Source organism: Schistocerca americana, chromosome 9 (assembly GCF_021461395.2).
Source record: "Schistocerca americana isolate TAMUIC-IGC-003095 chromosome 9, iqSchAmer2.1, whole genome shotgun sequence".
NCBI classification, from domain to species: domain Eukaryota; kingdom Metazoa; phylum Arthropoda; class Insecta; order Orthoptera; family Acrididae; genus Schistocerca; species Schistocerca americana.
In genome coordinates, this window is record NC_060127.1 from 211,468,738 (window position 1) to 211,491,646 (window position 22,909).

At 42.7% G+C, this 22,909-nt stretch overlaps 1 protein-coding gene across 1 annotated transcript in view; it reads right to left on the reverse strand.

Annotated features, from left to right (window-relative positions):
• Positions 1-1,122: 1,122 nt before the first annotated feature.
• The window catches only part of LOC124551109 (L-xylulose reductase-like), a 65,508-nt gene continuing 43,721 nt past the window's right edge, over positions 1,123-22,909 (reverse strand). Inside the window, exons 3-5 of the mRNA XM_047126047.1 lie at positions 18,628-18,742; positions 18,331-18,541; positions 1,123-1,326 (exon numbers count right to left, since the gene is read on the reverse strand). Coding sequence (XP_046982003.1) covers positions 1,223-1,326; positions 18,331-18,541; positions 18,628-18,742 — 430 coding nt within the window. The 3' untranslated portion in view covers positions 1,123-1,222. The remainder of the gene's footprint in view (positions 1,327-18,330; positions 18,542-18,627; positions 18,743-22,909) is intronic.

The following is a 22,909-nucleotide window of genomic DNA, read 5'->3' on the forward strand; positions in this document are numbered from 1 at the left end:
GCAGTAAAGGAAACAAAAGAAAAATTCGGAGTAGGTATTAAAATTCATGGAGAAGAAATAAAAACTTTGAGGTTCGTTGATGACATTGTAATTCTGTCAGAGACAGCAAAGGACTTGGAAGGGCAGTTGAATGGAATGGACAGTGTCTTGAAAGGAGGATATAAGATGAACATCAACAAAAGCAAAACGAGGATAATGGAATGTAGTCTAATTAAGTCGGGTGACGCTGAGGGAATTAGATTAGGAAATGAGGCACTTAAAGTAGTAAAGGAGTTTTGCTATTTGGGGAGCAAAAGAACTGATGATGGTCGAAGTAGAGAGGATATAAAATGTAGGCTGGCAATGGCAAGGAAAGCGTTTCTGAAGAAGAGAAATTTGTTAACATCCAGTATTGATTTAAGTGTCAGGAAGTCATTTCTGAAAGTATTCGTATGGAGTGTAGCCATGTATGGAAGTGAAACATGGACGATAACTAGTTTGAACAAGAAGAGAATAGAAGCTTTCGAAATGTGGTGCTACAGAAGAATGCTGAAGATTAGATGGGTAGATCACATAACTAATGAGGAAGTATTGAATAGGATTGGGGAGAAGAGAAGTTTGTGGCACAACTTGACTAGAAGAAGGGATCGGTTGGTAGGACATGTTCTGAGGCATCAAGGGATCACCAATTTAGTATTGGAGGGCAGCGTGGAGGGTAAAAATCGTAGAGGGAGACCAAGAGATGAATACACTAAGCAGATTCGGAAGGATGTGGGTTGCAGTAGGTACTGGGAGATGAAAAGGCTTGCACAGTATAGAGTAGCATGGAGGGCTGCATCAAACCAGTCTCAGGACTGAAGACCACAACAACAACAACGTGGTATAGTATATGTAGTTTAATTGGTTACATTTCATGTATCAAAGGCTGGCTGCTATAAATAAGGAAAAAAGAAAAATATTGCTTTTCCGATGCGTATGCCTGGCTGTCTCACTGCCAACGCCTTCCAATTTTTCCTGCTCTTTGTGACTGGGACACTTGCTAAAATTACGGCCGCGTTTTTTTGCAGCTCAGATTGCACTGGAAAAGACGACCACAGCCTCAGTCACGGGATGAAAGGATTCTCTTGACTTCAGACACCAAAATTTGCACGCAGCACCATTTATTTGCGTCACGTTACAGACGTGGGACACAGGACAGGAGAGACGAGTCGCTCCTCGCCGCTGGCTGGTGTGGGTCGGAGCCTCAGGTGGCGGTGAAGCCGCCGTCGACCGGCAGAGACACGCCGTTGATCATGGCCGCCTTGTCGCTCAGCAGGAACAGCACCGCGTTCGCCACGTCCGTGGTTTCTGCAACACCACACCACACCATAATCTACCAGTCTAGATTTCCTCCCCATACATCAATAGCTTCTTACACACAGTTACCCAACTGAGTATCTGTTAGCTCATGGGTTTGGCTTTAGGAAAGGTAAAGGCACCCAAACTCGATAAGTCAGTGTTGTGTGAATTCATGTAAACGATATGCAAATAACTAATAAATCGCAAATGCGCTCCGAGATTGAAATACTCGAAGCTGGCGTACACACACACACACATTCAAGACACGACGGTCGCAGGGGCTTTTAGTTCAGGAGACGCAAACCGCACAATGGGAGGCCGGTCCCTTCATAGGACGAGTCAACGCCAAACGCCGAGGTGACCGCCTGTGGAGCAGACAGCGTTTGCACGAGTGAAAGGAAGAACGACCCCGTGTTCGGCTTAAAAGCAAATTACACTACATTGTGTGGGAGCGCCCAGTCTACGCATTCTTTACAAACAGACCATGCAGTTTCAGTGCTTTTCACAGGGAGATAGCAAATGCCAAACGCCGATGTTACAGATTTCCGGATTGGTTGCCTTAAACGAAACGCCATTCTCCCATTTTAGAAGAGCAATGCTGATTGGCAGACGATATTTCTGACGCTCTGAGCTGAAGGAGTAATGGAAGAGACCAAAAGATATACCCCTTCACGTCTGGCGTGGAGAGGAGCCGTTCCGTTGTCGCTCTTGGAGCGAGAACACGTAACGAGAGCGTGCGCGCTCGTACGTGTACTCAAAGAGCGAGGAACAAGTCTCTCCTCAGCACTTCACTGGGAGAGCACCTCTGTCGAGAGCGAATCGGAGTGCGACTCTATATTGAGTCCTTGCGATTAAGTGTTGTTCACTGTGTTGGCCACCACGCTTATTGTGCGGTGTGAATGGACAGAGTTATAGTTAAACGCCTGCAAGCAAATTTTTGAGTGGCATCATGGTGGACTGGTTATCTGACCAGTGTGCCACTCCAATAGTTAGACTACATGCAAATAGGAGTCCTTGACGTCATCAAGGCGTAGGGAGAGTTTGATTGGCGAAGGTCAATCCAGGTAGAATGAGAGTTATCTTATTTGTCAGCAGTGAGTGGCGCAGACAGCAGTCATCGCAGCTTACGGTTTTGTGCGCTACAGCTCTTGCGAGCCCCATATTTCCTCCACAACAGTACACTTCACTGCATTTCACATGCGACAGCCTCGACTGTACCTAGCAACATTCTAACGGATAATTATATATATTATATTCTGCCAAGTCAATAACAATCTTAAACTTTGTATAGAAATTTCGTTAGCGAACCCTATCCTTGAGAGGTAACTTCACATTCCGAAAAGAACCCGGAAATAACTTGTTCAGTTCATAGCTAAAGGTGCCATTGTGATTTCTCAGAATTTTAGCAAAAATAAACAATAATGTTCGTTAGTTTCATGTTTTTCTTACACTAACTAGCACCACTCCAGTACCCAAGTATCCCACTAGTTACGTAAGACATTTTGTGTCATTTCCTTACAGTGGACGACTCCAGAAGATATTTATTGCTGAAAGTTTTTAAGGCATTTCTCTTTAGAACGTTAGGAGCGTCTGTCTGACTTCTGTAGTAGTGTGGGGGCTGGAAATTGCATTTTGCAGGAGTCACAGGGTAAAGGGTACATCTCAGATTAATCCGTTGCGCAGAGTGACAGAATAGACCCACACACTCACAACGGGATGTATCTGGAACATCTTAGGTGATTAGAAATTAGTAGACAGGAATACTATTAAATTCTTGGCTTTAATTCAGCGTGAGCGGTGAACGCCGATCTGGACTTTTTACAATAATTTACAAGTGCAGTTACAGACTGAACTGCGAATACTTCTTTAAATTCTGATTGCTTCAAACACATATAAATCAACTGTCAATGCATAAACTGTATGTGGCGCCTGGCTAGGTCGTAGCTTCTGACTTAGCTGAAGGCTATGCTAACTAGCGTCTCTGCAAATGAGATCTCTGAAGCCATGACAAGTGAACCACTGCTGTTAAAGTCGGCTGTAGGACTGGCCAGTGCGCCAGCTTGTCTCGTAAGACCAGCCGAGTGGCGGCGCTCGGTCTGCTAGCGTCGACAGTGGCGACTCGCGGGTCCGATGTGTACTGACGGAACGCGGCCGATTTGAAGTCTACAACTTGGCAAGTGTGGTGCCTTGCGGTGACACCACAGTAACACCTTGTAGCATCAACCAAAATGGCCTTACTGTGTTGGCACTGCGAACAGCTGAAAGCAAAGGTGAAACTACAGCCCTAACTTTTCCAGAGGTCCTGCAGCTCTCCTGTATGGTTAAATGATGATGGCATCCTCTTGGGTAAGATACTCCGGAGGTAAAATAGTTCCCCATTCGGATCTCTGGGTAAGTACTAGTCAGGAAGACATCGTAATCAGAAGAAATGAAACTGGCGTTCTATGAATTGGAGCATGGAATGTCAGATCCCTTAATCGTGCTGGTGGGTTAGAAAATTTAAAAAGTGAAATGTATAGGCTAAAGTTAGATATCGTTGGGGCTAGTGAAGTTCTGTGGCAGGAGGAACAGGACGTTTGATCAGGTGAATAAGGGGTTATAAATACAACATCAGATAGGGGTAATACAGGAGAAGTTTTAATAATAAATAAAAAATAAGAACGTGGGTAAGCTACTATGAACAGCATAGTGAACGCATTATTCTAGTCAAGACAGACACGAATCCCACACCCACCACAGTAGTATAAGTTTATATGCCAACTAGCTCAGCAGATGTAGAAAAGAGTGAAGAAATATATGATGAAATAAAAAAAATATTATTCAGATAGATAACGGAAACGAAAATTTAATAGCCATGGGTGACTGGAATTCGATTGTAGGAAAAGAAAGAGAAAAATGGTTCAAATGGCTCTGAGCACTATGGGACTTAACGTCTAAGGTCATTAGTCCCCCAGAACGTAGAACTACTTAAACCTAACAAACCTAAGGACATCACACGCATCCATGCCCGAGGCAGGATTCGAACCACCGGCCGTAGCGGTCGCACGGTTCCAGACTGTAGCGCCTAGAACCGCTCGGCCACCCCGGCCGGCAAAGAAAGAGAAGGAAGAATTATGGGTGAATATGGACTGGAGGAAAGGAATGAAAGAGGAAGCCGACTGGTAGAATTTTACACAGAGCGTAATTTAATCATAGCTAACACTTGGTTCAAGAATCATGAAAGAAGGTTGCATACGTGGAAGAGACCTGGAGACACCAGACTGATTATATGACAGTAAAGCAGAGATATCGGAACTATATTTCAAATTCTAAGACATTTTCAGAGGCAGATTTGTACTCTGACCAGAATTTACTATTTATGAACTACAGGTTAAAACTAAAGAAGCTGCAAAAAGGTGCGAATTTAGGGAGATGGGATCTGGATACGCTGAAAGAACCAGAAGTTGTAGAGAGTTTCAGAGGGAGTATTAGAGAACAATTGACAAGAACAGGGGAAAGGAATACATTAGAAGAATAATGGGTAACTCTGAGAGATGAAATTTTGTGAAGGCAGCAGAGGATCAAGTATGTAAAGAACGAGTGCTAGTATTATTCCTTATGTAATACAAGAGACACTGTATTTAATAGATGAAAGGGGAAATATAAAAATGCAATTCAGGAAGCAGGCAAAAAAGAATACAAACATTTCAAAAATGAGATTGATAGAAAGTTCAAAATGGCTAAGCAGGAATGAGTAGAGGACAAACGTAAGGATGCAGAAGCATGTATCATGAGGGCAGAGATAGATACCGCCGACAGAAAAATTAAAAAGACCTGTGGATAAAAGAGAACCAGATCTATGAATATCAAGAGCTCAGATGGATCGGTAGTCCCCTGATAAAAAAAGGAAAGCAGAAAGATGGAGGGACTATATAGAGGGTCTATACAAGGGCGATGTACTTGAGGACAATATTAGGGAAATGGAAGTGGACGTAGATGAAGATGTGTTGGAGATAAAACACTGCGTGAATAATTTGACAGAGTATTGAAAGCCCTAAGTCGAAACAAGGCCCCGGAAGTAGACAACATTTCGTTTGAACTACTGATCGCCTTGAGAGAGCCAGCCATGGCAAAGCTCTTCCCCATCTGGTGATTAAGATGTAAGAGTCAGAGGAGTGTATTAACTCCAATATCAACCGACCAATCAGTGTAATTAATCACGGCCGCAAAATACGAACACGAGTTCTTCTCATGAGAAATGGGTTCATTTGGACCAATTATTATGGGGGATGGATGAGGGAGGGGCAGGCCTTCATAGAATTATAAAAATTCAATTATCATGGGGGATGGACTAAGAGGGGGCGGGCCTTATGGGGGATGGATTGGGGAGGAGCCGGCCTTCATTTGGACCACTTATAGAATTATAAAAATTCAATTATCATGGGGGATGGATTAAGGAGGGGCAGGCCTTTATTTGGACGACTTATTGACTTATGGGGGATGGATTGGGGAGGAGCCGTCCTTCCTGTGGGCCACTTATAGAATTATAAGGATTCAATTATCATGGGGGATGAATTGGGGAGGGGCAGGCCTTCCATTTCACAACTTATTGACTTTAAAATTTATGCGAACGTTACACTATCACTTAATAACCTGAATTACCGCTTTTGCCTGCGAGAGCGCAGCATTGTAAATAACATCGTTGGCTTGTTAGTGTTCTGTGATTTTTAACACACTTATGTATTCCGTGACTTTACTAATGATTTTTTTTTCTGATAGTAGACTGGACTACTGCAATAGTTGAGCACTGAGAAGAACATTTTTATGAAATAATAATTGTTATCTTAAAAGGTAGAATTTTTCTCATTTCTGAAGTGAATATTATGCTCATATTTCCTCTTCTAGTAATTATGATACCAAGTGCAAGCAAGCAGAAGACTTAGAATTTTGAATGCTGATTAGAACTGTGCGATCCCTGTTTAATAACACGGTCTTTTGGAATGAACAGATTCTCTTTCGTGAAAAGCGAAAATTTGTAGAGCTAGCCCTACCGACACAGTCTATCATAGATCACAGAATCTCTTTTGTGAAAATCGAAAATTTGTGGATCTTGCCCTACCGACACAGACTATCGTAGTTGTTTAGAATCGTATCCGTCTGATTTGCTCTTCAATAACAGCGTCAAGAATTTTTCAGAGCTACATTACGACGCAGATCCTGCAAAGCTGTTTCTTACGCTGGCTGCTAAGAAGAACTTTAACCTTGGGTGCGCTCGATTGCACTCCGGAGACGCCATACATTACCGGAAAATTAATAATCCACTCTTTTTCAGCCAAGAAGACAGTAATTAAGATCCCCACAGCACTAAATATTATATTTTTGATGAAAAGGTCAGTTTCAACATTCATATTCAAAAGTAACACCAAAGGAAATATTTATTTAAATCATTTAATGCTAGGAAGGAAAGAGGACCCGGAAAGAATGGGGAACAGTAGTTACAAGTAATTTAGCAGCAGAAAGATTCGAGGCTGCCTGTCTGTTCTTTTTGCTGTTACCAGGAATACTTAATTTTTCTAGTGGCCAAGGGAGGGTCATTAGAAGGTGGCATGGGTAAGATACAAGGAACGAAAGGTTATTTACCATTTATACAGAAACCAGATGACAGGGGGACGAAAGTGAAGCAGTAGTTGAGAAGGGAGTGAGACAGAGTCCTAACCTGTTCCGATGTTATCAATCTGTATATTGAGCAAGCAGTAAAGGAAACAAAAGAAAAATTTGGAGTAGGAATTAAAATCCAGCGAGAAGAAATAAAAACATTGAGGTTTGTCGATGACACTGTAGTTCTGTCAGAGACAGCAAAGGATTTGGAAGAGCAGTTGAAAAGAATGGACAGTGTCTTGAAAAGACGCTATAAGATGAACATCAACAAAAGCAAAACGAAGGTATTGGAATGTAGCTGAATTATACTGGACGATGCCGAGGGAATTAAATTTGGAAATGAGACACTTAAAGTAGTAAATGAGTTTTGCTGTTTGGGGAGCAAAATAACTGATGATGGCTGGAGGACATAAAATGTATACTGGCTATGGCAAGAAAAGCGTTTCTGAAGAAGAGAATTTTGTTAGCATCGAGTATAGATTTAAATGTCAAGAAGACCTTTCTGAATGTATTTGTATGGAAGTGAAACATGTATGATAAACACTGTAGACAAAAAGGGATTAGAAGCTCTTGAAATGCGGTGCTGCAGAAGAATGATCAAGATTATGTAGGTAGATCACGTAGCTAACTAAGGAGGAGGTACTGGGGAGAAAGGAAGTTTGTGGCAAAACCTGACTAGAAGAAGGTATCATTATTACGATTCATTCTGATACGTCATGAGATCACCAATTTCGTACTGGAGTGAAACGTGGGGGAAAAATCGTAGAGGCGACCAAGAGATGAGTACAGTAAGCAGATTCAGAAGGATGTAGGTTGCAGTAGGTACTGGGAGATGAAGAAGCTTGCACAGGATAGAGTAGCATGGAGAGCTGCATCAAACCACTCTCTGGACTGAAGACCACAACAACAACAACAACAACAACAACAAAGGCAGCAAAGAAGCAGTTCTGATGTTGCACTTGATAATGAAAGCAAGAATGAAGAAAGTCAAGACACCTACAAAGGGTCTGTCGACATGGAAAAGTCGTTCGACAGTGTAAGTCGATGACAGACGCTCTAAACAGGTGTAAGTAAAGACGATCCACAGCTGCACGAAATAGTGCGAAATTTATTCGCTGACTGCATATTCTTTGACATCTACTGCGTTACGTATTCATGTACCACCTATTAGTAACATATGAAAATTTGTGCCCGACAGGGACTCCAACTCGGATCTCCTCATTATCGCGAATGGTCGTCTAAACCGTTTCGGCTGTCCCTACACACTCCCATGATCGGTCCAAACTACCATAAGTCATATGTCTACATCTCTTTGCCGCAGTCCACTAAATTTATGACCTAATGATCGCCATTATTAATTGCATTCACGCGCCAGGAAGAATGAGGCTACGGGCATTCGAGACCATTGTTATCGTCGTGTGCTCGTCTAGGCTTGTAATACTTGCTTGCATTATTTTCTTGTAGAATGGGTCCACAGCTTTTATAAAATTATTGAAAGATTTCATCTTGCTTTTAGCTGTTAGAACTTTATTTCGCGATTTCTGTTTCGGCATTGAGCCATTTTCAAGCATCTGCAAAAATAATACAACGTAATGAGAACAATTTACAGTGGGATGAACAGTAGGTACAACCAGTTTTGTAATTTTTCGAGATTGATATAGTGAACTGACAAGATTTTAAAATATAGGCAGAGATAAGAACGTAATATGTACAACTGCACATCAGTGGACAACTAGTCAGCGATATTAGTCAATAGTCCATTTTATTTGCCGCGATTCTGAGTGGACTGTATATATTACAGAAGTACAAGTGTGTACTTACAATAGATTAGAGTAAATGTCTAAAATAGTTGAAGCAATTTTTATTTCTGAGGTATGCTTGTCCACTCAGTACATATTGAGGTTCTTCTTTGAAGGCCCTACAAATTCCAATTTCTTCTAGAGCGTCCATTAATCTGCCTTTCTCTACCCTGTGTAGTACCTTTAAAGATTGCTCAATGGTGTTGGTGTTATGACTATAGTTTCTTTAATGCGCAGTTGTACATATTACGTTGTTATCTCTCCTTATACGTCAAATCTTGTAATTCCGGTATATGAATGTCGAAAAACTACAAGACTGGTTGTACCTACTGTTGATCCCACTGTAAATTGTTCTCATTACGTTGTATTACGTATTCTCGATGCTTCAAAATGGCTTAATGCCGAGACTGCAACCGCAAAACAAAATTCTGGCAACTGAAGGCAAGATGCAAGCCAGTCTTTAAAACTTACTTGCATGTCTGAAAACACAGATCTTGTTGACGAACCAGAGGTGTACGGTAACAACATTAGTCTGGATTCCTCCTAATCTAGCTGCCCTTGTAGTGGGAATCCAATTAATAATGTTGACGGGCATTACGTGAGGAATATAGTGGACATTGGCTTATGGGGAAATTGTATGTCCTGTGCCGCCAATGTTAAATTATCGAATTTTGTGACCCATTATCTTGGAAACTCATTAAGACAGCAACTTACGATTTTCCATAATTATTCAATGCACCTTTCTAGATACACTAAACTAGAATTATTACCGACTTACAGCCTTTTAAATCCGAGCAGTAAGTTCTTGGTCATCCATTCTTATTGTTCTTATACGTATTGTATCAGCTGTATTAGGTATCGAAGCAGTGCACAGTAGTGACTTACTTTTTAGTTCCATGTGTGTTGAATCTCACACTTGCCATGCTGTGAAAATTTCATGTCTCTACCATCAGTACTTTTTTAGAAAACGGGTCATTTATTGCAAAAAATGTAATTACTTTTACACTTAGTCATTTTATTTACATAAAAGACAACAGAAGTTAGCTTACTACAGAAATAGCCGATAATCACACTACTTTCAACGAAAATTAGTATCAGAAACAGAGGACTGATTTGTTTATTCGTAATGTCAACTTCTGAGAAGTAGCATTAGGCTCAAAACAAAGTAATTCACAGGCTTCTAGACTGCGTAGTTCCCAAGATATGACTGCTCAACTGTGGCAGTATATGCGTAGCAGCGAAATTTGAGAGTCACACGTCAACGTTCAAAATATTATTTGAAGGTTTCACAATTGTCTGATTTTAATGTATTATATACCAAAATGTTCAACGTACATTATGAATTAGAAAACAGAAAAGTCAAATTTCAACGAATTTCATGTACAATGTCCCCTTAAGCATGTGACACGTGACATACAGAGGGTCAGATCGTTCCAGTGAGCGTGCACGGATAGCCGAAGTGGTCCTGGCGAACGCTCGCAATAAGCGGGAAATCCGGGAGCCAGTCGTGGGGCAGTACAATTTTTCGTAAGTCACTACTGTGCACTGCTTCGATACCTAATACAGTTGATACAATATGTATAAGAACAATAAGAATGGATGGCCATGAACTTACTGCTCGGATTTAAAAGGCTGTAAGTCGGTGATGCACCATTGCTCCCCTACTGTTCTATATGTACAACGAAGAAACATTGATGGGAATAAAGGATTGGTTCAGGAGTGAGATTAAATATCAGATAAGATTGATGACATTACTAACTGAAGCGTTATAGGGACAGACACACGTAATTTGTGTAAAAGTAGTGATGGAAAGTACAGAAATGCGCACTAGTCTGTTGTTTTACTGTATATAACTTCGCACCTAAGTAACTTATGTACATTAATTTTGTTAAATGTAATAATTTCATAAATAACATTTAAAAGATATAGCAGCAGTCAGCCTGTGGCTGATTGCGATCGATTATAATACGTTTCTTTGTTTTAGAAAGTAAGTGGAGAGCGTTCCTGCTCCGATCTCTCGCTCTTGTCTTTTAGCCTTTGTAGTTATAGGACGCACTAAGCTGCGTTCCTTGCGTACCAGTAACTAACCTTTCTTTTGTGTATACAGATCTGATGTAAGCGTGCCTTTAGAACCATTTGTAATTAAATTAATGTAAATTAATTAAGTCTCAAAGCATAAGTCAGGATTTGAATCCTTGTCCCAAGCAGCTGACCTGAAAGTGCCTTGACCTTTGGCATCAAAGACTAGATGAAGATTATTCTCTTCAATCCATTCTGCAAGCATGCTCCCATTTTCATCATTTTGAGAGTACTTCCAAAGTTCGTGGTGACTATTGAAGTCTCGTATGTAAATTGCAGGATGTTCTGCTGTGTGTAGGACAAAATCTGGCCATGTTGTTTTGGGTGGTTTGTAAGGAAAGTGAGAGATGCCTTTCCTCACAGCCAACACAGACCTGTAATAATACAAACTGGTTGCACGGTTCATGTCATACGATCAACCCCGCATGCTCGATGGAATTTCCAGAAAGCTGACTGGACGAAGTTTTCAACGGAACTGGACAAGCCATTCCCTGGATACCTCCATCACATAAGAACTATCAAAGCTTCATTGGTGCAGTAACAGCTAAAAAGTGTATGCCAAGAGGATACCGGAAAGAATATGTTCCAGGATGGAATGATGATAGTGAAACACTGTACCAACACTTCCAGCAAAGTGGTGACCCAGAGACAGCTACGGACCTCATGTCCAGCTTGGACTAGAAACAGTCGAAAATATGGACTTTACCCACTCGAGCAGGAAAGCATGGAGTCTTCTGAGAAAACTGGGAGGAAGTGCACCAGCATGCAGAAAAAATTCCGAAGTAACACCATACCAAATTGCTTCCCACATCATTACTACCTCAAGAGTGCCTCCTGACAAGAAACATACAAGACATATCAGATGACGGCTTTGTGATCTGAAAAATATGGGATCTCCCTCATCTGAGTATACCCATCCCCCCATTAACTCTGGACTGAAGGACCTCAAACCTCTTAAGGCGCCTGGATTCCATGTGATCCATCCAGAATTCCTGATCCATATGGGAGGAAAAGCTAAGAAATGGCTGGAAGAATTCTTCACTGACATCCTGCTACTGGTCAGCTTCCGTTGGAGTTTAAAAAGGCGAAGATAAAATCTGTTCTGAAACCTGGAAAACCCAGCAACATGATAGAAAGCTATCGCCCCACTGCCCTACTTAGCTGCTGCTACACGCTTTTTGAAAGGCTGGTATATAACAGAATAAGTAGTGCTATCCTAGAGAACGTTCCAGTTGATCAGGCAGGCTTCAGACCAGGATGTAGCTGCTGCGACCAAGTATTGTCTCTCACATCCTTCATAGAGTCAGGATACCAAATGAAGCAGAAAACATCTGTGGCGTTTGTTGATCTGACTGCCGCCTTCGACACTGTGTGGAGGGAAGGCCTTATCTACAAATTTCTCTGCATCATACCCTGCAGAACAATGACTCGACTGATTAACAGTATGCTAAGCGATCGGAAGTTCCAGGTAATCACTGGAAGCAACATAAGTAAGGAGAGGAAGCTGAGCAACGGATTGCCTCAAGGATCAGTTCTCTCACCATTACTGTTCAGCCATCTATCTGATCTACCTGACACTTCGTCCAGAAAATACTGCTATGCCGATGACCTGGCTCTAGCCATAGGACACCAGGAAATGAAGACAAAAGAAGAGATTCTACCCGATGACCTGTATGCATTAGATAATTACTTCAAAATCTGGAGACTCCAACCCAGTATGAGTAAAACAGAAGACAGAAGTGTGTTGCTTTCATCTAAATAATCAGTAGGCGAACGTAAAACTGGAAGTAAGTTTCAGAGGCAGAATTCTTCGTCATAATTGGAACCCAAAATATCTTGGTGTCATCCTGTACCGTACACTATGCTTCAAACAACGCCTTCTTAACTTAGCTCAAAAGTTGAGGACTCGAAACAACATCCTCCATAAGCTATGCGGAACTACCTGGGGATTAATTTTATGATATGACTGTATTAGCCATACGCTAAATAATAAGTCTCTCGAGTTTTCATTTTAACAGTTCTCCTAATAGATATAAGAGGCATTAAATGTTTCATTGTTACAGTCGACGACCAATAGGAGCTTAACGGATCGTGGCGTGGAGACGCAATGCTCAAATACAATTAGTATTCTGACATTTATTGATTTGCAACTCGCTACAGCGTCCCTGAGGTTAACTGTCGATCATCACGAAGCGTTTTGCAAACTTGAATGCAAACGCGGAACCTTCAATGAACTGGCCACAGTTTCCAAGCTGCGATTCCATTTTGCCTGTTATTAACAGATACCGGCCCCGCAAAATTGATGGTGGTTTATAAGCTGCAATATCCTCTAAATTTTACAGCATTTTTCTATAAGCAAATTTGGCCACCAACGGAAATGCATCTACCATCAACAATGGCCGTCTGCTCCAGTTAATTTTAACAATTTTCTTTCCAGTGATTAATTCCAACTTTTGATTGAAATCAAATTTTAGGCCTCTTGCGTGTGCAGATGCGTCATAATGTAAGCGAAAGCGAGAATGACTTACGGGAACAGTCTAGTGAGCACATTAGATGGACTCAAGAGTACACGGAAAGACGGAAGTGATTAGGAAAAGCAGAAATGGAATTAGTAATCAAAGTGCAGCGAAATAGCGGTCTTCAGAGAAGACGAAGTGAACTGATTCTACTACCTTGAAAGCAAGATGGACACAAAAGGCAGACTGGCATAGATTTCTGACCAAAATAGGTCTGACGAAGAAAGTTCTGAGAATTGGCGTCTGATGCACCAGCATTGTAAGACAATGGGTCGTAACCCAGCGGGGAAGCTGAGAAGAAGGAAAGCGAAGGGTGCTGAAAGTTGGGTTGGCTAATGAGAAATGTGGAGGTTCTCCGCAGAATCGGCCAGACTAGAAGTCTGATTAGAAGTAGGGACAGGATGATGGGACATGCATTACGAAAGCCAGGTGTAACTTTCCGGTACTGGAGGGAGCTATAGAGAGTAAGACCTGTAAGGGAAAGCCGAGATTCGAATAGATCCAGCAAATAATTGAGGACATAGTATATGCACGGGCTGCTCTGAGATGAAGACTTTAGCACAGGAGAGGAAGTAGTGGTGGGCAGCATCAGACCATTCGGGAAGTTGATTGAGGAAAAACGAAAAAAATCCGTTATGTATGTTGGAACTTCTTTCTTGTAAAATAAGCACACCAAACCCTAAAAAGTTCTTAATACACCGCAACTAGTTTCGACTTGACCAGTCATATCCCAGCGATCAAGAAGCGGATTTCTATCATCGAGGACTTACTGAACGATTGATAGAACGTTCTAAACTTTCTGTAGAGAGACTTTGTGACTGTTGACAAATAGTGTCGTGTATCTGTTTCAAATGCAGTGTAGAATTCAATATAAGTTACTTGGCCTGCCATGATAATGTGTTACTTACTCTTTGAGGTTCTCTCTTAGTTCTTAGTTCTTGAAATCATACAATACAAGGACTACTGCTGACATTGTTTGACAGTTTCTTCTAAATTTTATCCTGTACAAAGGTATGAAATTATTCCGTTCAGTAACGTTTCTCAGTACCAAATTACAATCACAGAGTTTGAAAAGTGATACTAACAGTTAAAAGTGACAACAGGGTGCCTTGAAGAGTTTAATTACTATGTCGGTTTATATCGACTGAAATTCCATAAAAAAAGAAAAAAACAGAAATGTGAGTATTTGGGCCTCTGTGGACGAGCTCAACAAATCTGGAACGCTTGTAATAAAATGCGTATCTGCATAGCGAGAGGCATTTTCTCACAATCGCCGTTCGTAGCAGATTCGTGACGTTTCAGACTAAAAGTTGGGAAGTTGTTCTGCACTGTGAGATTTTCTTGAACTACTTGAACAGTCGAATCGTTGGAGCACTGTCTAGCGTAGCCGCGTGCATTTCAGCTGTTGACATTTATTATTACTGATCTTGAAAAACGTAAGTTATCAACATTAAATAAATATTACGTGATGGAGGTAGCTTTGAAGTGTACCTGGACAAAAAATTATTGTAGTAGACATTATTCCTCGAATTTGTCATCGCATTTTTGAAACGTTACAAATTTTTCAACTTAGGAATTTGCAAGCAAATTGTGTCACGGAAGTTTAACGCTGGATAGCTGATACCAGTAAGAACCGAAATTACTAATGTTGTGTAAGTCGACAACACACAATTTTTAAACTACGGAAACCCCGAGATTGCCCTGTTGCCGGATGCTCTGGACAAAGCTTTGCCTGCCGCAGATCGCGCTGTATCCAAGGCGGCGCGCCGGCGTTCCATTCTGGGGGGCGCGGGGGCGAATCCGCCAGCATCCCGACACATGCATTGTAGTTTCATCATAAGATGTACTGGGAACAAACCCGCCAACAGCTGTTGGTTCGCGTGCAGAAAGCCTTTTACAAATTGTGTCAGCCCTGAAAAGAGCCTTTTTTTGTAGCTAGGACATTGTGTACTTAAAGCAGCTGCTTGAACTGGCGACCCTCTGACGCGACAAAATCTCGATAACGTCGAACGGTGTTTTGCCAAACTCTTTCGAAGATCCCAGGAATTGCACTGATGTGATTGGCAGCACGTTGAATGCTATCCATTAATTCCTCTTCGTTTCTAGGTGGTTCGCATGCAGGTGGGTAAACTAGAGCCTTGAAGATTCCCCACAGGAAAAAATCCTGTGGCGTGAGGTCTGATGGTCGCGGGGGCCATGTCCTACAAACACCTCTGCCAATTGCCCGGCCGTCGAAAAGTACATTTAAATATCCACGCACAGCACTGCAGGCGCCCCGTCACGCTGCAACCACATGCATAGCCTTATGTCCAGGGGAACATCTTGCAACAGGCTGGGTAGAGTTTCTTAGAGAAAGTGAAGGTACTTTGCCCCAGCAAGTCGAGGAGGTAGACGGACCGGCCCAATCAGATGGTCTCCCGCAATGCCTGACCAAATGTCGAGCGAAAATCTCCTGATGTCCGTGGACGTACGTGACGTGAGGATGTCCCCTTGCCCAGCAATGACCGTTTCGTGTGCTGTAAAGGCCATCCCAATGGAAGGTGCAGTCGTCGGTAAACAACACAATGGCTGGGAAGTTGCGATTTCGTGTAATACGTCGTCAGAAACGACCGGCAAAACCGTGGCCTGTGTTCATAGTCCACCACAGGATTTACGTTTTGGACAGGTTGGAAACTGAAAGAATGCTGGCTCCCTCGAAACCTCTCAGACTAATCGACATGTGACCCCCCGTGTCGTGTCCAACTGCTCGAGTACTTGTCGGAGGTGCTTCCTCGAAGCGCTCGAGAACAGCCTCTCCAAATGCAGCATCCCGTCGTGTTCGAGGTCTTACAGCATCGCCATCGTTCCCCGCTAACGAGCCTGTTTCGCCAAGTCGCCAGTGAATTTGCTGTAAACGTTTGCTGGTGTGGGTGGCATCTTGCTGGGTACTGTTCCTCATACAACCGTCGAACTTAATGCGCATTACCGTCGGCTAGTCCATAAACAAAAACCATATCTCGTTTTTCTTCAAACGAATACCGTGCCGCCATGTTTACGGTATGACTAAATCGCAGGTGACGTGTGTGTGCTCAGAAACGAAGCTTACGTGTGAGTGCCTCTGACGTGAGGTGGAGATAAACAGCAAGAGCTATTCGACATGTGTGTGTACCATGTTCGGGCAGTGATTGGGCGAGGGACGTTTGTATGTCTGAACAGACAACCGTAGCGCTGCCCGTCAACAGACGAACGGCGTAGCGCGTAACGCCAAGTTTCCGTAGTTTAAAAATTGTGCGTTGTCGACTTACACAGTATCAGTAATTTTGGTTCCTGCTCGCATCAGCTATCCAGGGTTAAAATTTCGTGACACATTTTTTCTCCACCCTGTATATAGTGAATGCTGCAGTATATTATGAAAAGAAGAGGAGTGTTGTCGCTGATGAGATTGGTGGAGAGAATGACGACTGTCGCATGTGTGACCCCTCTAGTGATACCGCTAAGTAAGGTGAAACGATTGGATAAGAAGGCCAAAGTAAGACTTGAATTTGCTATCTAGCAATTAGATTTCTCTACAGCGAGTCAATGGGAAGAGTGGATAATTGAATTATACGGAATACAGATCAACGAAGTACTGCCATTGGCTTCTGATCCTTGCTATGATGATAGAAAATGCATGGCTATTGCACAGGAGAGACTGCGATTATTTTGGTGTACCCAAGAACAAGGCGAGGCCAGTTCAAAGTTAAGAGATGAAATAGCTCATGCCCTGTGCAAAATGAACAGAAATGCAAATGGAAGAAATAGGGGTAGACCTCCTTCAAGTGTAGATGCTGAATATGCAAAGAAGAAGAAAACAGGGCGTGTACCAAAGCCTGTTCGCCAGGAGGTTGTTCGTTAGACAGTGTTGGACATTGGTCAGTAGTGTCTGAGAAGAGAAGTAGATGCAAGATGTCAAACTGCAAAGGAAGTCCATCAGTTTTCCAAACTTTCATAAGGAACAAAATCTATGAAATTCTTAAATATTTCCATATGTTCAGAAAGGTACTGGTATACAAGAAATTACTCACAAGGCAAAATTTAATTCGTCTGAATCTTTAAATGCCTGACATAAAAGTATGTAACACTACAAGTTATATTGTATAAAGATGACTTAATACATTTTTATCAACATATGTTTATTGTGATCGTCAAGTAACACAAATATAGCAATAATGATAGAAGCTGAAGTAATGAATTAAAATTTGTGCCATGGGCAGGACTTGAACCTGGGTCTCTTGCCTACTAGGCAAATGTGTTAGCCATTTCATTCACTGTAGTAGTATAGGTAACATAACCAAATTCCCTTCCTAACACAAACCTAAAGTCAAGCAATTTTACAGTTTTGTATTAGGGAGGGCTTTGGACTAGGGTAGTCTGTTCATCTGTGTTATCTATGCTGCTATGATGGTGTAATGGCTAACTCATCTACCTTGTAAGCAAGAAAAAAAAAAGTAAGCAGGAGACCTGTGTTGAAGTGTTGACTGAGGAACAAATCTTAATTCATTTCTTCAGCTTCTATTACTATCGTAGATAAAGTTGAGATTTGTATGTCTCAAGGAAAATTTAGGTTATCAGATTTCCAGTAAAACATTCAGAGTTTTTTATCTTTATCTTTTAATAATTCGGTTCATTGGTGGTTAAAATAAATAACTGCAAAGAGGTTAAAATGCTCTTAACGAAAGGTTCTGCTGAATTAATGCAGTTTCTAACTGGCCTTATTGAAAACCAGGAGCATGAGTAATTCAGTGGGATCATTCCATACTGGTCTCTCATTGGAAGACTCATTGCTGAAACCCCCAGCCAGTCATACTGACACAGCCTCATCTCTCCTCCTTCCACTCCTCATCTTCTCCCTCCCCCCCCCCCCACCCCCTCCTCAGGATCCCCCGAAACAACTTGTTTCATTCGTGGGCAACGAAGCCTGGCTACGTTGCCCAATCAGAGTGGAGTGGACAGTGGTGTGGTACCTGCCAGCTTCCCGAGCGGTATCTTGGAGATCATGGCGGCGAGCTTGTCAGGGTCGGGCCAGCCCTTCTTGGTCATCTCGGTCCAGACGACGGTGGGGTTGACGCAGTTGGTGCGGATGTTGTGCGGGCCCAGCTCGAGCGCCATGGCCCGCGACAGCTGGTCCAGCCCGCCCTTGGTGGCCGAGTAGACGGCGTGGTTGGGGATGGCCACCTGCACAGAAGCACAGGCCGGTGCTCAGCAGTGGCCAGGAGGAGACCCTGGGGATGGCGTCAAGGCGGCGCAGCTGGGGCACCCACCATGGCGGTCTGCGACGACACGTTGACGATGCTGCCACCCTTCCCGCTCTTGATCATCCCGTCCGAGACGACCTGGCTGATGTTGATCACCGCCTTCAGGTTAACTTCGAAGCTCCTGTAAGCGACAAAACCTCTCGTTAGGGACCTAGAGCACACGTGGCAGAGTTGCAAGACAGTGAACATACTACCACCCAACGGAATAAACAGGCACAGGACTTACAGAAAAGTGGATGGTTCTAAACATGAGCGTCTTCATTTGTATACTGAAAGCTACCATACGGAACGTGGCGGAGGGTGTATACTGTACCAGATACCTTTTACTCCACTTTCCTGTTGACATCTACCGCTACAGCTACAACCACATCTCTTTCAGAATAAAATTCGGTCGTAAGTTGGAAATATATTTTTATTTCGTTTTACCAGTTTCGACATCTTCAGAAGCCTACAAAATTAGGGACTTCATAAATATTTAGAACTTGCAAAAAATGGTTCAAATGGCTCTGAGCACTATGGGACTCAATTTCTAACGTCATCAGTCCCCTAGAACTTAGAACTACTTAAACCTAAGTAACCTAGAGCCATGACACACATCCATGCCCGAGGCAGGATGCGAACCTGCGACCGTAGCGTCGCGCGGTTCCAGCTTGTAGCGCCTAGAACCGCTCGGCTAGGACTTGCATAAAAATATATCTGAAAGGTAAGAAATCTACACTACTGGCCATTAAAATTGCTACACCACGAAGATGACGTGCTACAGACGCGAAATTTAACCTACAGGAAGAAGATGCTCTGATATGCAAATGATTAGCTTTTCAGAGCATTCACACAAGGTTGGCGCCGGTGGCGACACCTACAACATGCTGACATGAGGAAAGTTTCCAACCGATTTCTCACACACAAACAGCAGTTGACCGGCGTTGCCTGGTGAAACGTTGTTGTGGTGCCTCGTGTAAGGAGGAGAAATGCGTACCATCACGTTTCCGACTTTGATAAAGGTCGGATTGTAGCCTATCGCAATTGCGGTTTATCGTATCGCGACATTGCTGCTCGCGTTGGTCGAGATCCAATGACTGTTGGCAGAACATGGAATCGGTGAGTTCAGGAGGGTAATACGGAACGCCGTGCTGGATCCCAACGGCCTCGTATCACTAGCAGTCGAGATGACAGGCATCTTATCTGCATGGCTGTAACGGATCGTGCAGCCGCGTCTCCATCCCTGAGTCAACAGATTCAGACTTTTGCAAGACAACAACCATCTTCACGAACAGTTCGACGACGTTTCCAGCAGCATTGACTATCAGCTCCGAGACCATGGCTGCGGTTACCCTTGACGCTGCATCACAGACACAGCGCCTGCGATGGTGTACTCAACGACGAATCTGGATGCGCGAATGGCAAAACGTCATTTTTTCGGATGGATCCAGGTTCTGTTTACAGCATCATGATGGTCGCATCCGTGTTTGGCGACATCGCGGTGAACGCACATTGTAAGCGTGTATTCGTCATCGCCATACTGGCGTATCACCCGGCGTGATGGTATGGGGTGCCATTGGTTACACGTCTCGGTCACCCCTTGTTCGCATTGACGGCACTTTGAACAGTGGACGTTACATTTCAGACGTGTTACGACCCGTGGCTCTACCCTTCATTCGATCCCTGCGAAACCCTACATTTCAGCAGGATAATGCACGACCGCATGTTGCAGGTCCTGTACGGGCCTTTCTGGATACAGAAAATGTTCGACTGTTGCCCTGGCCAGCAATTTCTCCAGGTCTCTCACCAACTGAAAACGTCTGGTCAATGGTGGCAGAACAACTGCCTCGTCACAATACGCCAGTCACTACTCTTGATGAAGTGTGGTATCGTGTTGAAGCTGCATGGGCAGCTGTACCTGCACACGCCATCCTAGCTCTGTTTGACTCAACGCCCAGGCGTATCAAGGCCGTTATTATGGCCAGGGGTGGTTGTTCTGGGTACTGATTTCTCAAGATCTATGCACCCAAATTGCGTGAAAATGTAATCAGATGTGAGTTCTAGTATAATATACTTGTCCAATGAATACCCGTTTATCATCTGCATTTCTTCTTGGTGTAGCAATTTTAATGGCCAGTAGTGTGTTACAGAAACTCACTCAGTATTGGTTTAGCAGGTGTTTCTTCACAAAAGCGCAATGCCGTGATATGTCCAAAAATGTACATATTGTATATGATTACTGCAATCACAGATTGACACTTTACAGTAAGTGAATCGCATCTACATACATGACAAGCTGTTGTGCTAGCTGCGACAAACATATATAAAATCGCATAAAATTATAATTAAGATATAAAAAGAAGTTATATATAATATATTTGAAAAAAAAACATGGCACACAGATCTAATATATAAAAAGAATGTGATAATTTTCACATTTTATGAGAGATACTATGCAATCAACACAGTGTCTATTTTTAATGGATGTTGATCATTCAACAAATCTTTCGAATTTAAGTGGGAATATTTCTATAAAACTTCCTGGCAGATTAAAACTGTGTGCCTGACCGAGACTCGAACTCGAGACCTTTGCAAAGGTCCCGAGTTCGAGTTTCGGCCGGGCACACAGTTTTAATCTGCCAGGAAGTTTCATATGAGCGCACACTCCGCTGCAGAGTGAAAATCTCATTCTGGAATATTTCTATACCTCAGATTCTTCATTTTATGCTGGGTTGAATCACTTCGTTTATGAGGAACAGTGATGAACAGAACACCGCCAGGGGCTCGACGCTAAGTATGCATTGCAGAGAATATTGAAAGAGTTCGGCAAGCTATATTCCGTAGTCCTGATTGATCTGCCAGGAGTCACCTGCTGAACTGAGCGTCAGTGATCGCTCAGTAAGGCGTCTTTTGCATGCTGATCTAGCATTTCATCCCTACAAAATGGCCAAGGTGCAGCAATTGAACCCTAGAGATTATGTACAGCTTTTAAATTTTGCTCAAGAAATGGAGGACATACTTGAGCATAATGACAGCATTATTTTGTTTAAGAGTGATGAAGCTCATGCTCATTCGAACACCATAGTAAATCATCAGAACTATCGTTACTGGGCCAGTGAAAATCCTAAACTAATGCATGAGAGACCATTACATAGTACCAAGTTGACTGTGGTGTGTTGTAACTAGTGCAGGTGTTACTGGTCCTCACTTTTCAAGAGGATAATGAGAACACTGCAACTGTACCCTCAGAAAGTTATAGAGAGATGATCACTGAATTATTCCTACCTGAATTAAGAAGAAAACGTATTCCTATCCGGCGAGTCTGGTTTCAGCAGGACGGGGCCACAGCTCACGCAACAAGAATTTCAATGGAAGCTATTCGGACTATTATTCGTGGTCACGTCATTTACCAGCTTGGTGACAGTAGATGGCCTGGTCATTCCCCAACAAATGCCGGGATGGTTCCTTTGAAAGGGCAAGGCGAACTTTCTTCCCCATCCTTCCCTAATCCAATGAGACCGATGACCTCGCTGTGTGGTCTCCTCACCCAAACAACCCAACCTAACCCAACCCCTCATTCCCCAGATGTGTCCATGTGCGACTGTGCTTCATTGGCTTACCTCAAGTCACATGTATACGAGCATGAACCACGTGCACATGAAGGACTGAAGGAAGCAGTTCTTGCGGAAGTCGTTTAAATTGACATAGTAATGTTGGGCAGAGTGGAAGTCAATTTCTGAGAGCGCCTTGAGAAGTGCATCGCTGACAACGGCTGTCACCTGGGAGACCATGTTTTCAGGCATTAATTTTGTAAAACAGAAACATCATTTGAGTCTTATTTTGCTAATAAATGTTTTTGAAGCACAAGTAAGAATATATATATATTTTAAACGTCCGTCCTTTATCCCTCAGTCGATATAAGCACACCAGAATATTATCGCACTTGGGAGAAAGTGCGATCTCGTCGACTAATCGTGAGTCAGCGCATAGTCGCGTGTTTCAGACAGGTAATAATTTCGCGGTTAAGTGACAGAGTACGCTGAAAGTGGGTCTTAATCGCAAGGCATTGTAAAGAACAGTCATTATCACAGAATGAATTTCTTTTATTTCCATCAGTGGTCACAAAAGTACCGGTTTCGGTTAGCAATGATCATCTTCAGATCTGCAGCAAAATATGGGAGAGGAAAGACAAACAATAAACACTTTACATCTTAAAAGAAAAAAAAACATACGCGATAATGAATATTATTATTTTCATAGAATTGGGAATATGTATTTAAAATATATGGAGGCATACTTATTCTTCAAT